The 13,700-nt window shown below is 39.8% G+C and overlaps 1 protein-coding gene across 4 annotated transcripts; it reads left to right on the forward strand.

Moving 5' to 3' along the window:
- The first annotated feature begins 392 nt into the window (after positions 1-392).
- On the forward strand, positions 393-12,598 carry LOC129370328 (tumor protein p53-inducible nuclear protein 2). 4 transcript variants are annotated; one of them, XM_055046251.1, is made up of 5 exons: positions 393-441; positions 1,605-1,713; positions 6,062-6,427; positions 8,270-8,840; positions 8,936-12,598. In XM_055046251.1, exons 3-5 carry the CDS (start codon positions 6,304-6,306, stop codon positions 9,201-9,203), a joined length of 963 nt encoding a protein of 320 aa, XP_054902226.1. In that variant the 5' UTR covers positions 393-441; positions 1,605-1,713; positions 6,062-6,303; the 3' UTR covers positions 9,204-12,598. The 4 variants fall into 4 exon arrangements, with proteins under 4 accessions (XP_054902226.1, XP_054902227.1, XP_054902225.1 ...); XM_055046252.1 differs by lacking the exons at positions 393-441; positions 1,605-1,713 and adding an exon at positions 2,637-2,915 and having other exon boundaries at positions 8,270-8,584; positions 8,684-8,840; XM_055046250.1 differs by lacking the exons at positions 393-441; positions 1,605-1,713 and adding an exon at positions 2,637-2,915.
- Positions 12,599-13,700: the final 1,102 nt, after the last annotated feature.

Raw genomic sequence — 13,700 nt, forward strand, 5'->3', positions numbered from 1 at the left:
AACAATAATCCCTGCTGCCTTTTGGATACTATAAGCATTTATAGTGCATAATAGCAAACACAAACATCGTGGTATCTACCCGTTTTATGTTTTGTATGCTTTCTACTGAAAAACCTATTAAAACAATGTTACAGCATGACAAAACAAGCGCTACCGGGGCTGTGACTTGTCCCGATTAGCTAGAGACCACAAACATTAGACAAAGATGCACATACTGTTCTCGGGGAATGTTTGTGTTCAGCGTGTCACTTGAGTTCGGATGTCAGTGTGTTCGGTGTGTTTCTGTCTCTCGGTGTTGCCTACATGCTTCAGTTACCCAGCACCTGGTAACTGTATCGGCCTCGCCACCCAGACTTAAGACAGCTTTGTGGACTGCTTTTATTTAAAACATCACATCTTCACGAGGAATCTGTGACACATTCAGCAGGAATCTGGAGACAGGTGTGGTGATTTCTTTTCATAGTTTCCAGCTGAGTTTCTGTTGTGGTTGCTTCCTTACAGTGGAGCACCAAAACACGAACTGCTTTGCAGCCGAGGAGTCAGACTTTATTTACAAGCTTTGGGCAGATCTCCTACCCACCTCTTTTTTTATACCATTCTTTGCACTTGACATGAGTTTGCACATTTAACTGTATGTTGTCCAAAAAAACTGAGAACTCTGCAGAAGTGTGCAGTCACAACAAAGTGAGGCCTTCACAAATCTTCCATCTAGTTAATCATTCAGGATTTCAGCTTTTAAATACACAAATTCATGTCTGTCACTGAATATCAGTGGTTGTTAACAGGGAGGTGCCAAAAAAAACACTTTCAGCAGGTTTCCTGTTATGTTTTCTGCCATGCAAAGACACAATACAAGATCAGGCTTTGATGTCCAGGAGCATTTTAAGCCTTCATGATTCATGGGACAGTGTGATGTGGCTCAAGCAAAACAGTTGTAGGAGTGAAAATGTGAGCATAAACAGCAGCAGTGGACCGAGAAGAGCTGAAGACCTTTTTAAAAATGAAGGCTTATTTTAAGGAGCAAAGGATAAACGATTGGGAATAAAATAGAAATAGAAATATCAAAATTGATCAATTACATAGTGGTTTTACTTTATTTTAATAGTAGAAAAGTCCATGGTAATTTATGAACTTGTGTGACTTGATTAAGTTTTGTTTAGTTTTGTCATGCAGGGTTTGTATTATTAGATTCCACTGTTTAGTAATGTTCTGTTCAGTGATTGTTTTTCTATCCTAGTATATCTACAATTACCATAAACTGCCTGCATTTTGGTCCAGTTCCACAAAAGCACATGGAAGGACCAAATGCAATACAAACTGTACATTTGCCAAAACTAGGTGTAGTTTAAAAAAAACAAAACTCTAAACTGTTCCATATAGATTGGACTGCTAACTTTGGTTCCAGTTAAGCTATTTGACATGTCAATGCTTAATTATAGTTTCTGTTGGCCTGTTAAGACGTGTTTCTACTAAATATTATCCAACAAGCCATCCTTCTTAATATACTTATATCCATTACAAGAAGAGAGCAAATGTCCTTCTTCTACACCGTGGAAAGAGCTCAAAGGCAACTAATAGTGACTAAACTTAATTACTGTTTTTAGGTGGTGAAACCAGAAGACTTGAGAGAATTCATGCATGCAGAAGAACCCGAGTTCTCTGCAATTTACACCGACATGTGGAAGTGAATAAAGCTGTTTGGCGATCCATCAGGTGCGCAATTCTTTATGAAGTTACATTTTTAAAGCATAAATCTACACCAGTGTGGGCAACAGCAGTGTGTATGGATGTGTGCCATGATGTGAGTCTTCACACCTTTGCATAAAATGGGAAAAAAAAGGATATTGGAGACTGCAGGAAGGACAAAACACCACCAGGGGTTTAAACCAAAGATCCAGAAAAAACAAAAGGACACCCAGATGCTGCATTCATAAAAAGCCAGTAGGAGTGGGTGGGTGGTATACAGTGTGATGAAAGGCACATTTAGGTGCATCCCATTAAGGTAGGATGAACTGAGTGATGCTGTGGGGAGGAAGAGATGACTATTTACATAAATAAAATTCCAGCAGCGTCACTGAAAAAAAAGAAGAACATTAGTGCTATCTGCACTGTGGCTGTTCACTCATTTGAATATTTGAGGCTTATCTCTTTCAGTTAATGATCAGCTTGATATGTGTGGTGTCAGATGAGAACATGCAAATAGGATTAGGTAACATGAATTTGCACCAAAAAAATAAAAATAAAAAATTAAGAACAGCACGAATATGGAGTTAAGTATTATTTTAATATACTATGACTAATATGTTTACTTCAGGGGAATTAGTTTTTGACTAAAACATTACTTTGCTGTCATCACATCTTCATCTAGTCCCTGAGCAGGCCCTGGATCAGCTTACCCTCCCCCTGGAAAGCAGAAGCTGATCAGGGATCAGTCTCCATTTCCATCTGGGTTCAGGCTGACAGCTCCATCCTGCCCAGCCCCCACCCACCCCTGTTGCTTAGAGGACTCTCGTCTCCTATCGGGTGTAATATTCTGATTGGCTGCCTCGCCATCTGGGAGGCGTGCGAAAGGCGTGGCCGACACATTGTGATCTCACAATCAGCTGTTTTGTACGTTTCTACATTCTGATCCGAGGATCAGCTGGAAGGCAGCAATAAACAGAAAAACCTGCAGAGAAGGAAACAAAAAAAAAAGAGGAGAGGAGGAAGCAATTGCAGATGTTATAATCTGATAACATCAGTGTAAATTTGTTTTTTTTTTTACACGAAGCCCTTCTTCTAAGAAGAAAGCCTTTTATTTTTGTATATTAGTGTTCCAACTACCTCACGTAAAGGCTATATCTAAAGCTATGCTTTAAGAGTTGTCGTTTCTACTGTGTTTTGACTCCTCGTTTACAACTTGAACTCAAAGGCAGGTATGTAATGTTTTCGTTTTGTGTTTGCCTTCAGTTTAGTCTTTTGTGTCTTGGCTGTAGATCTTAAGGCAACACATTTGCCAGGATAACCAGCCTCTGGTTATCCTGGGGTTTTGGGGGGGATGGGATGGAGAGGGGGCATTTATCAAAACCATTTCCTGGTTATTGAATAATGCGGCATTCAGTTATAAGGCATTTGTCCTTGTGACCCATACTGTTGGCTATTTCTGTCCGCAGTGTATTCTATCTGTGATGATCTATTATTAGGACGTGAATAAATGCGAAGGCAGAATAAGATGCGTGAGAAGGCCGATTTGCCCTCATATGTTACTATGAAATTGACTCCTTCCTGACTTAAATTATATATATATGCTCAGCCAGCGGCCGCTGTTTTGCAAACTGCACCAAAATCCTGATGTGGGTCCATGGCGGATGTTGACGTCTTTTCAGCCTCTTTTTTTTTTTGGTTAGAGGACACCTTCAGTGTTCATTTATTTTTGCATAAAATCCCAAGTAATTCGGTACCAACGCCGGTGTTTGGTGTTGCCGGAGCCCGATCCAGTGGATGCCCTGCGAGCGGCGCGCCGAGGCACAGCTGTCATTGCTGTGACCCCTTCAGCCGCGGAGCTTATGCGGATAATTCATGTTTAACCTGAATACCAGCAACACCCACCGAGGGAGTCGCGACCTCTCCCTGCTTCCTGTAACCGAAGCCGCAGCTGCTCTTATTTACCTTACAAACATCGCGGGCGTCTTTGTCATTTTTTTCCGTGTAAATATCGGTGCTGCTGGCGGCATAAGCTTTACGTAAGCGCAGGTTCTCACGGGACCCGTCGTCGGGCAGGAGACGGCTTTTGCCGTTTCAAAATGCGGAGCAGACGCGGACAGCGGAATGTGTTTCAAAATACACGATCTTGCATTGCGATGTGTTTGGTGTCTTATTTATTTTTTTATTATTTTTCGTCTTTGGTCGCAAAATGGGCTGGAGCTTCAGAGTCAGCGTCCGTGACACGACGTGACGTCAGAGGGTTCTTGTTTTCAATTCTCCAGAGCTCCGCCCATCGCGCTCCTTCCTCTCCTCCCCCTCAGTGGAAGTCTCAATTGGAGATATTTATGCGTTTAATACATAATATATCTGCATTGTAAGTTTGTGAACATCTTGTGTAATTAAATTGCTTTTGTCACCAGCTTTTGTTTCTCCCTATAGACCTGAGGGCAAAGCCAGGGCCGCATTTAGGAGCTTGTTGTGGCTCCCTGAGCCAAAGCTCGTTTTGCTGCCCTTCTCACACAAGTTCCTGTTACATCAGTGATTCTTGAGAAGTGGGACAAAAAGGGTTTACATTTTTCCCAAATTTTTTTTAAAATTATTCCTCAAGCTTATGTATGCAAATATGACAAGTAATGTTTTGGAAATGTAAAAATGCCAAAGTGCAGGCAACATTTTTTTTTTGAAAATTCAATTTTTAATGGACCCGACCCAGAACTTTGTCATCACCATCCGATGGAAATAAATGTAAAAAAAATTCTTAATGACCCTTTTAGGGATATTTTTACTCAATTGTACAGACAAATGCTTCTCAAGAAACAAAATAAATATTATTTAAAACAAAAAAAAAAACAACATAAACTCCATCTGAAGGAGATGACAGTGCATGATGGAGTTGGCACACAACTGAAGGTGGTGACAAACTAATGAGGAATAAGAAATACTTGATACATATGAAGTAATGACATTTATGTAAAATACATTCAAATAAATTAACCGCACGATTAAGTGCGATTTGTCAACACTATCACTGAAAGAGTCACACTGTCAGGTAAAAACCCTGATTGAGTTGACGAATTGCCAAACTACCTCAATTTATATGATGTTATTCTAAAGGAGGCCATATTATAGCTCATCATGTCCATGAAAACTTTACAGTAGACTAAAATTAAACATTTATGTCACAAACTTTCATCAAAGTTTTGTAAATTGATGGTTATTGACAGATAGTTGACAGATCATGGTTGTGACAAACAACTTAGGAACAAAACAGAAGAAAAATCTAAAGAATAATATAAGCTAAGCAGAGCTGCCTAGCCCTCTTAGCAAAGGAAGAGAAAGAAAGAGGTCCTCTGAAGTTCTAATGGCCCCCAATAATGCCTGATTTTTTTTAAATTCTTTTTATATCCGACAGTGTTGACAAAAACTTGGGACAAATTTCAATTGAGTTGGAAAATATCTAAAAAATAAATTTCATTTCAATTTCTTGAAGTGTGTCAGTGTGCTGCACAGAGACCATGTGTGGTATTTGTTACAGTCACTTGGTTTAAGTACATAAAATATGCCCTTTGAACTTGTGAAGGTTGACAGGGCAAACTGTTTAAACATTGCTCTGTATTACATCATCATGTTCACATGCAGGTGAGGCTCTTGTCCTTTGCCTCAGCTGTTGTTGCTGCATTTCTGGTTTTATTTGCAGGCATAAAAACCAGTCACAGTGTTTGCTGTTGCAGGAGTCTCTTTTGTGTTACCTTCTTCCACCCTCCTTTTCTCTGGCTTATCCATCTGTTCTGTCACTGCTGATTGGTTGTCTAGATCTACTGGGGGAGGGAGGTTTAGTCACTGTCATTCTGCTCTTTCCTTAATGAATCATTTCTTTGTTCATAAATCACTTTTTGTACATGTTTTCTTCACAGATATGTTAATGTAATTGACAGTTTAGAGCTTAAAACAATGTCATCCAACAACCGATACATTTCAATTTTAAATCAAAACTTAACATTAATTTAAAAAATAAATAATTATCAAAATCAATAGTTGCATACAAATAAAATCAGTTGTGACAACAGATATCCGCTGTAGCGGCTCGAGTCCAGTAAATCATCCTGGGGCATTTTGTTATGAAAAGCTTTTTCTTAAAATTGACTGTCAACTGTTTGATATACTGTGAATGTGTTTATTATGAGGGCTGCACAGAGGCACAATTGGTAGCACTATTGCTTTGAAGCAAGAAGTTCATGGGTTCAAACAGATCTGGGTCCTTCTGCTTGGAGTTTCTATGGTCTCCGTTATCAATTTTTTGCTACAACCATGTTTTTAAAACTCACAGGTTTAATCAAATTAACAACATTTCTTAATTTCTCTCTCTTCTTCTCCCCAGGCCTTTGTTCCAAACCAAGTGAAACCTTACATTTGCACTACTAAAGTCTCTCCTGCATTGATTTGTCAACTTCAAGCTCAAGCACAGGACTTTAAGTGGAAACAAGAACATCAGGCAGACAAACAGCATTACACAACAACTCTTACGTTGATAAATACAACAACAACAACAACAAAAAAAAGGCAGCTACTGCATACATTTTCTCTGTGGGAGAGCATCAAAACTTGACAACACAAGCAGAAATGTTTCAGCGTCTTAGCAACCTGTTGTTCGGGGAGGTGGACGAGGTGACAGCTGATCTGAAGGGACCCAATCCATGTGTGACTGAAGCCGACGAAGAGGGATGGATGCTCGTCAACCTGGCCGGTGAGTCCAAGAGTTCAGGGATGCAGTGGTGGGAGGAATCTGTTATTTTATTTAAACATCACAGTAGAAAATACACCGGTCCAGCATAAAATTACGACCACTAAAAGTGAAGTGACACATAGATTGTCATCTTAAAAGAAATGCGTGTTAATGGATGTAGGGATTTTCGTTTGACAAGGAGCAGTTTGTAGTAGACAGCAGTGTCGGAGAGGTTAAAGGAAGAAGCAGTGGTGAATCAGAAATAGGGCTGGTGATGAACATGGGGACCTAAGACTCAAATCACACAGACTGTAGCTTCAGTCGCATCTCAAATTGGTATTTATGGAGCTTCATAGCTACAGACCAGTTAAGGTGGAAACAATATTTCCTGACAGTGGGGTTGTCTTTCAGCAGTACAATACTCCCTGCCAGAAAGCAGAAATAGGCCAGGAATTATTTGAAGAGAAGTCCCCTGATGTACATCCAAAGGTGAATCCGTGGGATGTACTGGACATTAAAGTCCAGTCTTTTGAGACCCCGCCTCACAGCTTATGGTTCTGCTTACACCCAGAGCCAGATGTCACAGGAACCTTTCAGGGATCCAACTCACGATTGGGGTGGTGGTCACAATGTTATGCCTGATGGTGCAATTAATTTGTGTGTTATGAAGTAAGAAATATTCATCTCTTCCTTGCCATTGCATAATGTGGTTAAAATCTGAAAGGTAAATGGGGACGATGGAGTACAGTGTAGAATCAATCTGGGCATGACGTACCTCTACATGGCTGCCCTGACACCAGTGCAGTCTCTCTGCAGATGAAAGCACAGGAACATTCATCCACTTTTTCTTCATGGTGGGATCTCGACAAACGGCTGTAAAAAGAAAGCTTGTTTTGGTGCCTTTAATGGAGCCAAGCACATATCAGCACACCAAAAGTCGTGTTGATCATTTTGTCCATTTGCCATTTGATGTCTTTGCAGTTTTGGTCAATTTCTGCTTGACCTTTGGGGTTGAAAAATTAACAGTTAGAAACATGACGTGTCATACCAGCCATGCATCAACGCATGCCAACCGAGGCAAAGCAATATACTTGCTTCTAAGTAATTTTCTATCTTCTGCTCTTAGATTACCGTAAGAAGACACATTTATCTGTCTGATATATATTTTAGAAATCATGAGGTCACTCAGTTATTTTGATTAGATTTAGGGTGCAGATATGACATATTTCATTAGACAGTTCTGAGCATTAGAACGACAATCCATGGAAATCAGGAGTAATGTTTTCATCACACTATTTTAATTGAGTAATAAACAACAAAAATGGACTGGTACTGAGTTTTGAATTATGCGTAGATGAGGTATGAGAGTAATATCTTTTACATACTTAAGACACTTAACAAGGAAGAAAAATAAACATAAGATGTGAGAAACATTATTTGTGAGAAACAATCATTTTGTTTAAAGATATGAAATGGCAATATGTGGGTACAAAATGGAGAAGGGGCTACCTGACCCAAAGCTCGTCAAAAGTACCTCTCAGCAGAATCAAAACATTATGTCACTGACATCATTGCAACTTCAGAGGGTCAACACAACTAATAATGTGACTCCTTTATGTTTTGTGTTTCCTTACCCCTTCTTTTTTCCCCTTTTCCAAATTTTGTTTAAACACCCTTATATATCTCACATCGGTATGTGTGCGCGTGCGTATGTGGTCCCTTTAAAATGATCCTCCATGTCCCGCATGGCCTTCTGAAAAAAACTTTTTTTTTTGCAAAAAAAAAAAAAACTTTTTTAAAATCATCCTCCTGCCTTTATTGGCCTTCCCGTTGCTGACCTCATCTGTGCCATGTCCTTAAAAGACTCTGAGTGCATGATGCAGGTGGAGGATGATGCGGGAACCCCACTGACTGCACAAGCATCACCTGACAGTAAATTAGCAGATCACCAAAACATGCAAACAAGGACTGAATGCCCGGCCTCCACATCCCGTCTGCCTCATAAGCGTCGCAGGCCGCATAAAGGTCAGACACGGGATCCAGCAGCACCTTCGGAGCCCCTGTCTTGTCCCAGTGCTAGTCCACCACACTTAGGTGCCGCCACACCTGTGAGCCTCCCGAGACGGGCCAGACTGTCCACGCCCTCCTCCACCCCGTCAATGTCTCCAGGCTCTGGGAGTGAGTGCGGGGGCAGTGGGGGTGCCAGTAGGTCAGGATCAGAGAGAGGCTGCATGGATGAGAGCTGGTTTGTCACCCCTCCCCCCTGTTTCACTGCAGAGGGAGCCACGGCAGAGACCAGCCCCATGGAGGACCTGCTCATAGAGCACCCCAGCATGTCTGTGTATGTCTCCCCCAACAACCTGTCCATGCTCTCCAGCAGCAACCTGTCTGTAGTGGGGGAGGAGAGCATTGTCAGCCTGGCGAGCAGTGGGAGGTGAGAAATTCTTATTCACACTATATCTCATCTTCACCTTTTTTTGTAACTAATGAGAGTCCTGCTGTTTCGGGGTTTTTTTTTCCTATTTGCAGCAGAGTGACTGAACCAGCAGCTCCCCCAGCCACCCGCAGTACTATGCCCACTCGGGTGAACCGTGGAGCGGCTGCCCAGGCTGGGGCTTTGGCCAAGGTCACCCAAGTGGCCAGGGTCCAGCGCTACAAGGCTCGCATGGAGCGCCGCCATTTGAGCCGCAGCCACATCCAACGCCAAAACCGTGTGAGGGAGCAGGTCCCTCGTCACGCTTCGCAGGCCAGAAGCACCTTCCTTCACCAGCCCAGCAAGCGCAACTTCTGTCACTAAGGTCACCATCAAAAAGAGGGGCTTTGTTTACGTCTGGGGGTATTTGTAGGGCAGAATCCACCATAGTTAACACGTGTCCACCCACAGCATTTTCAGCTTCCATTTCCATACATTACGTCAGGATGAGTCACAGATTGACTCATCTTGGTCAATTTTCATCCAATCTGCAGTTAGGAAGCAGTTACTAAATGTCGATCTTCACAGACGATATGACTACCCCCTTTTTGTCCACCGGAATAAACAACAAAAAATAAAAAAATAAGTGCATTTTCAAGCTTTATCCAGTTCTAATTTCTCAAAATGGCAGTAGTTGAGTCTTATTGATTTATAAAAACCTTTTAAAGACATATGAGTTTTATTTTTCTTCTTTAAAACCATAATACTGTGTAACCATCATAAAAAATAAAATAAGACTGAAATAGCCCCTTCTTTCATATTCTGACTGCAGGAACACTCTTCATAGCAAATCTAATAAACATGATCATGGTTTTAATTCGGTTAGTTTTGCTTACAAAAGGGCGAAGAAAATACCGTCTGGTGAGAAGAAGAGAAAAGTCAGCACAAGTTGGTTTGTCTGCAAAGTTGCTTTACTAAAAAAGGAGTGTTGCCAGAGGAAACAATTGATTCTCTTCTCTACCTCGTGAAGAAGGCCACAGCATGTAGGAGATGGTGAGAGTATGTGCAAAACAGACTAAAGAGTAAAATGAATCCCTCAGTATATGGTTTAAAAAAGTGGTTTAACTCTCAGAACAGCAAGTGAGAATTCAGAGATTTGGGGCTCAACATTTGGGTTACAAGGGACAACAAGACATGGTAGGTGAAAAGCGGTATTGAAGGCAACTCTTTATTTTGTTCTCATAACATGGATTCCATCTTATTTTATCTGAAGTCTCTTTTGCAAATTTCCACCAAGATAGAAGATAAAACTCTTCCTGCAGTCAGATGGAAAGATTTGGTTTTGAAGTTAACAAATTAATTCTCCTAGGAGTTATGTCATTTGCCCAGCCATGTTTAACAACAAAATGTGCTGTGAACTTAAATTAACTATGTAGTTATGGTTGGGTTTTTTAATTTTACAATAACATATTGAAAGTGGTCTACAATACCTTGGAAAAAGGCTTATAACCTTTGATTTTTTTCACACTTTGTCACATTGCCACTACATGCTTATGTGAGACCAACAAGTAGAGAATAATTTTGAAGTAGAAGAAAATGTGTACAAGTAGAAAACCTGAAATTTGTGGCTCACCTTGCTCCTTTTGAGCCAATGATAGCACCACTTTTTGTAGCAGTTACAGTTGCAAGTAATTTCTACCAGCTTTGGACATGTAACCATACATTTCTGCCCATTTGTCTTTGCAAAATATCTCTTGCCGAGTAAGCCTGGATGCTGAGGGTCTATGAACATCAGTTTTCAAGCTTTGACACATTTTCTCTGTTGTCATAAGGTCTGAGCTTTAACTGGGGCATTCCAACACATGAAAGGGCTTCACTCTCAACCATTCCCTGGTAGCTGTATATTTAGGGTCGTTGTTCTGCTGGACGGTGAACCCCTGCCTTTATCTCAACTGCGGGGGAGATAGGTTAGGATTGTCCTATTTAGCTACTTAGCTACTTATTTACCAATGACCTCTGTCCGGTTTCCTTGTTTTGCTAAAGAAAAGCAACTCCACAGCATGATGTTGCCACTGTCATGTTTAGCAGTGGGAATGCTGTGTTCTTGTTCATTTTCTGCCACACACAAGATTTTGTATGAAAGCCAAAAGTTTTACACTTTAGTCTCATCTGACCAGCACACTTTCCCACACATTTGCTGTGTCTTTTATATGGCTTAGATCTATTATGGTTTTCTTGTAACAATTCAACATTGTAACCATTTTTTTTCATAAAGATTAGTCTTCACAATCATACCCTAATTTGGTTGGTCCCCTAAAAATCCCAATTAAATGAAGTTTGTGGTGGCCATGTGACAAAATGTGAAAAAGTTCAAGGCGCATGAATAATTCTGCAAGGCACTGTATTAAAAGAAATAGAAACAACAATTTTCTTAGTGTCATACAGCAATCACCTCGCACCGCTTCATCAACACGCAACATCGCTCTACCAACTACTCCATAAATGTCCAGCCCTTTTTGTTGCTTGCACATCCAGCTCTAACATCGTCCACTTTTACGATTTCGCTTACTGATATGTATTCGACAATATTAAACAATGGTGCTGAAGTGTATACTAATGTTTGTAAATTATTTTAAGACATGGATGTAAGTTTGCACTGTCAGATATTGTGTGGGTAAAAGTTTTAGCAGTGTGCTGTGTGATTGTTTGTTTTATTTTTTTCTTTCGTGAAACTTTTTTTTGTTTTGGATTCTGATGTGTGAGAAGGTGTACTGGCACATTAAATGCTAGAACCTTTCCTATATTGGGGAAAATACTAATTATATATATATAAAAAAGTGTTGGTCATTTATTTTTCTTGTAAATATTATAAAACAATTTACAACTCTCCATTATAGATGTCAGAGGCTCTGGCCCCACTGTGGGCTGAGGTTCCCAGTGGGGACTGAGGTTCGACGAGACTGCAAATGGTCTCAGAAAAACACCCAAAACATCACTAGACTCAGTTAATGTGCCATAGGCAAACTCTGCCCTGTAGAGGGCAGTGTCGCACAGCACCTACTGTATGAATGGTAACGACGTCACACAGCAACGATGACATAGTTTGAATACATCTCTGCAGGAGTTCAACAGAAAGACTGTCTGTGGATTCATTTCTGATTGTTGTCTTGATGTTTTGCTTGAATGAGTGACATTACAAGATTTTTTTTCTGATGTACCTTTTTTTGTTTCCTCTTGTGATCCTATGAATGAAAAAGTCTTTGCACTCAAAATATAAAAAAAGTGAATAGCCTACTACCTTGTTTTTTTTTGTTTGCTTTGAAGATAAATATTATGTAACCATTTAGATCCTCAATAATGCAGAGCATATGAGGTGTTGAACTTATCACACACACACACACGACTGTCTTTAATGATAGCCACAGTATTCCAACACTATTCTGTGCCTGAGAGGTAGATAATGTCCATCTGTTGCAAATAAAACAGTGAAAGATCACAAGTGTATGTAAGTGTGCAAAATCACCACAGATGACTCTGCAGTTGGAAATTGTTTTCTGTTTTGAATCTTTTTCTATCCCCCTGCCCTTCCTCACTCAAAAAATGAAACATATTTTCTGTATGTTGTGTCTGATTATCATTAAGGTGTTATGCTTTGCGTGAAAGTTCTCAAAAATTGGTTGTGGATGGATGCTGGGGATGTGGACAAAAAGAGGCAAAAGACAAATAGTTTCTATATATGAAAAGAAATGTACTGCATTAAAGAAAGAAAGAAAAAAACATGGACATGCTCGTATTTTCCCACATAGCTATTAGAAGTTGTTCAACAGCATGGGTGTTTCAAACAAAAGGCATTGAATGTCTGGGAGGCGATTTTCAGTATCATGTTGTGCCCTGAAAATAATGGCAGCTTAAAAATACTCTGGAGGATTTGTCCATATTACACCTGAGTTGGTACAACCCCTCCCTCATTCATTAAAAAAACAACAAACAAAAACAAAACATAAACCTGTAAACATTTGAAGTTTGGTGTATCTGATAATTATGGTGATTGTGCCTTTTCACTGTTTCTGCATGGTTTTTGTGATGTACTGATTCCCCATCCTTGAACAAGTCATCCACTGACACACAAGATCTATGCAAAAATAAATAAATTTAAAAAAAAATCATCGGATGGGAAATTTTCAGCATTCATACAGTCGCCCCTCCAATAACAATATATATACATATATTTAAAAAAGAAACTGATCAATAACAGTAACAACAAGAATAAATACTCAGGTTAAGACCTGAATTCTGTGTCATTATTTTAAGTGCAACATTAATTTATGAATGCAATTAAACATCTCCAAATGTAGGAAGTGATATATTAGTTGTTCTAATGAATAAACAGTTTGGCATAAAAATATTGTTAAAGAGAATCTTTATTTATATGTCTTAACTTATTACATGAAATTCAAACTTTCTTTTACACACCCTAGCAATGAAGGGCTGGTTATGCTTATACAGTTGGAGACAACAAGGTGAATGTAGTTAAGAAATAGTTCAGGAATGAATCCACAATATGTGAACAGACGGGTGTGGCGATCAAGTGTAAATATTGTCTGTAGATCTGGGCGTTGTGTTCTTGTGTGTAACACTGACTTAAAATAGTGTGCACAAGAAACTCAATACAGCAACTGTGAAAACACACACAATTATGCTAAAAATAAACACCCCAAAGGAACGGCACAAATCTCCATGATTTCTTTTTGGCAGTGAGGGTGATATTTTTTGTCTCAGGTTTATAATGTTATAATGTGGCCAGGGGGAGTTGCATTAACAGCACCACAGTTAAGTTCCTCCTTCTGATTCCCTGCACAAAATTAATAAATCAAAGTAAAA

This window comes from Poeciliopsis prolifica, unplaced genomic scaffold (assembly GCF_027474105.1).
Source record: "Poeciliopsis prolifica strain line A6 unplaced genomic scaffold, Auburn_PproV2 SCAFFOLD023, whole genome shotgun sequence".
Classification (NCBI taxonomy): Eukaryota; Metazoa; Chordata; class Actinopteri; order Cyprinodontiformes; family Poeciliidae; genus Poeciliopsis; species Poeciliopsis prolifica.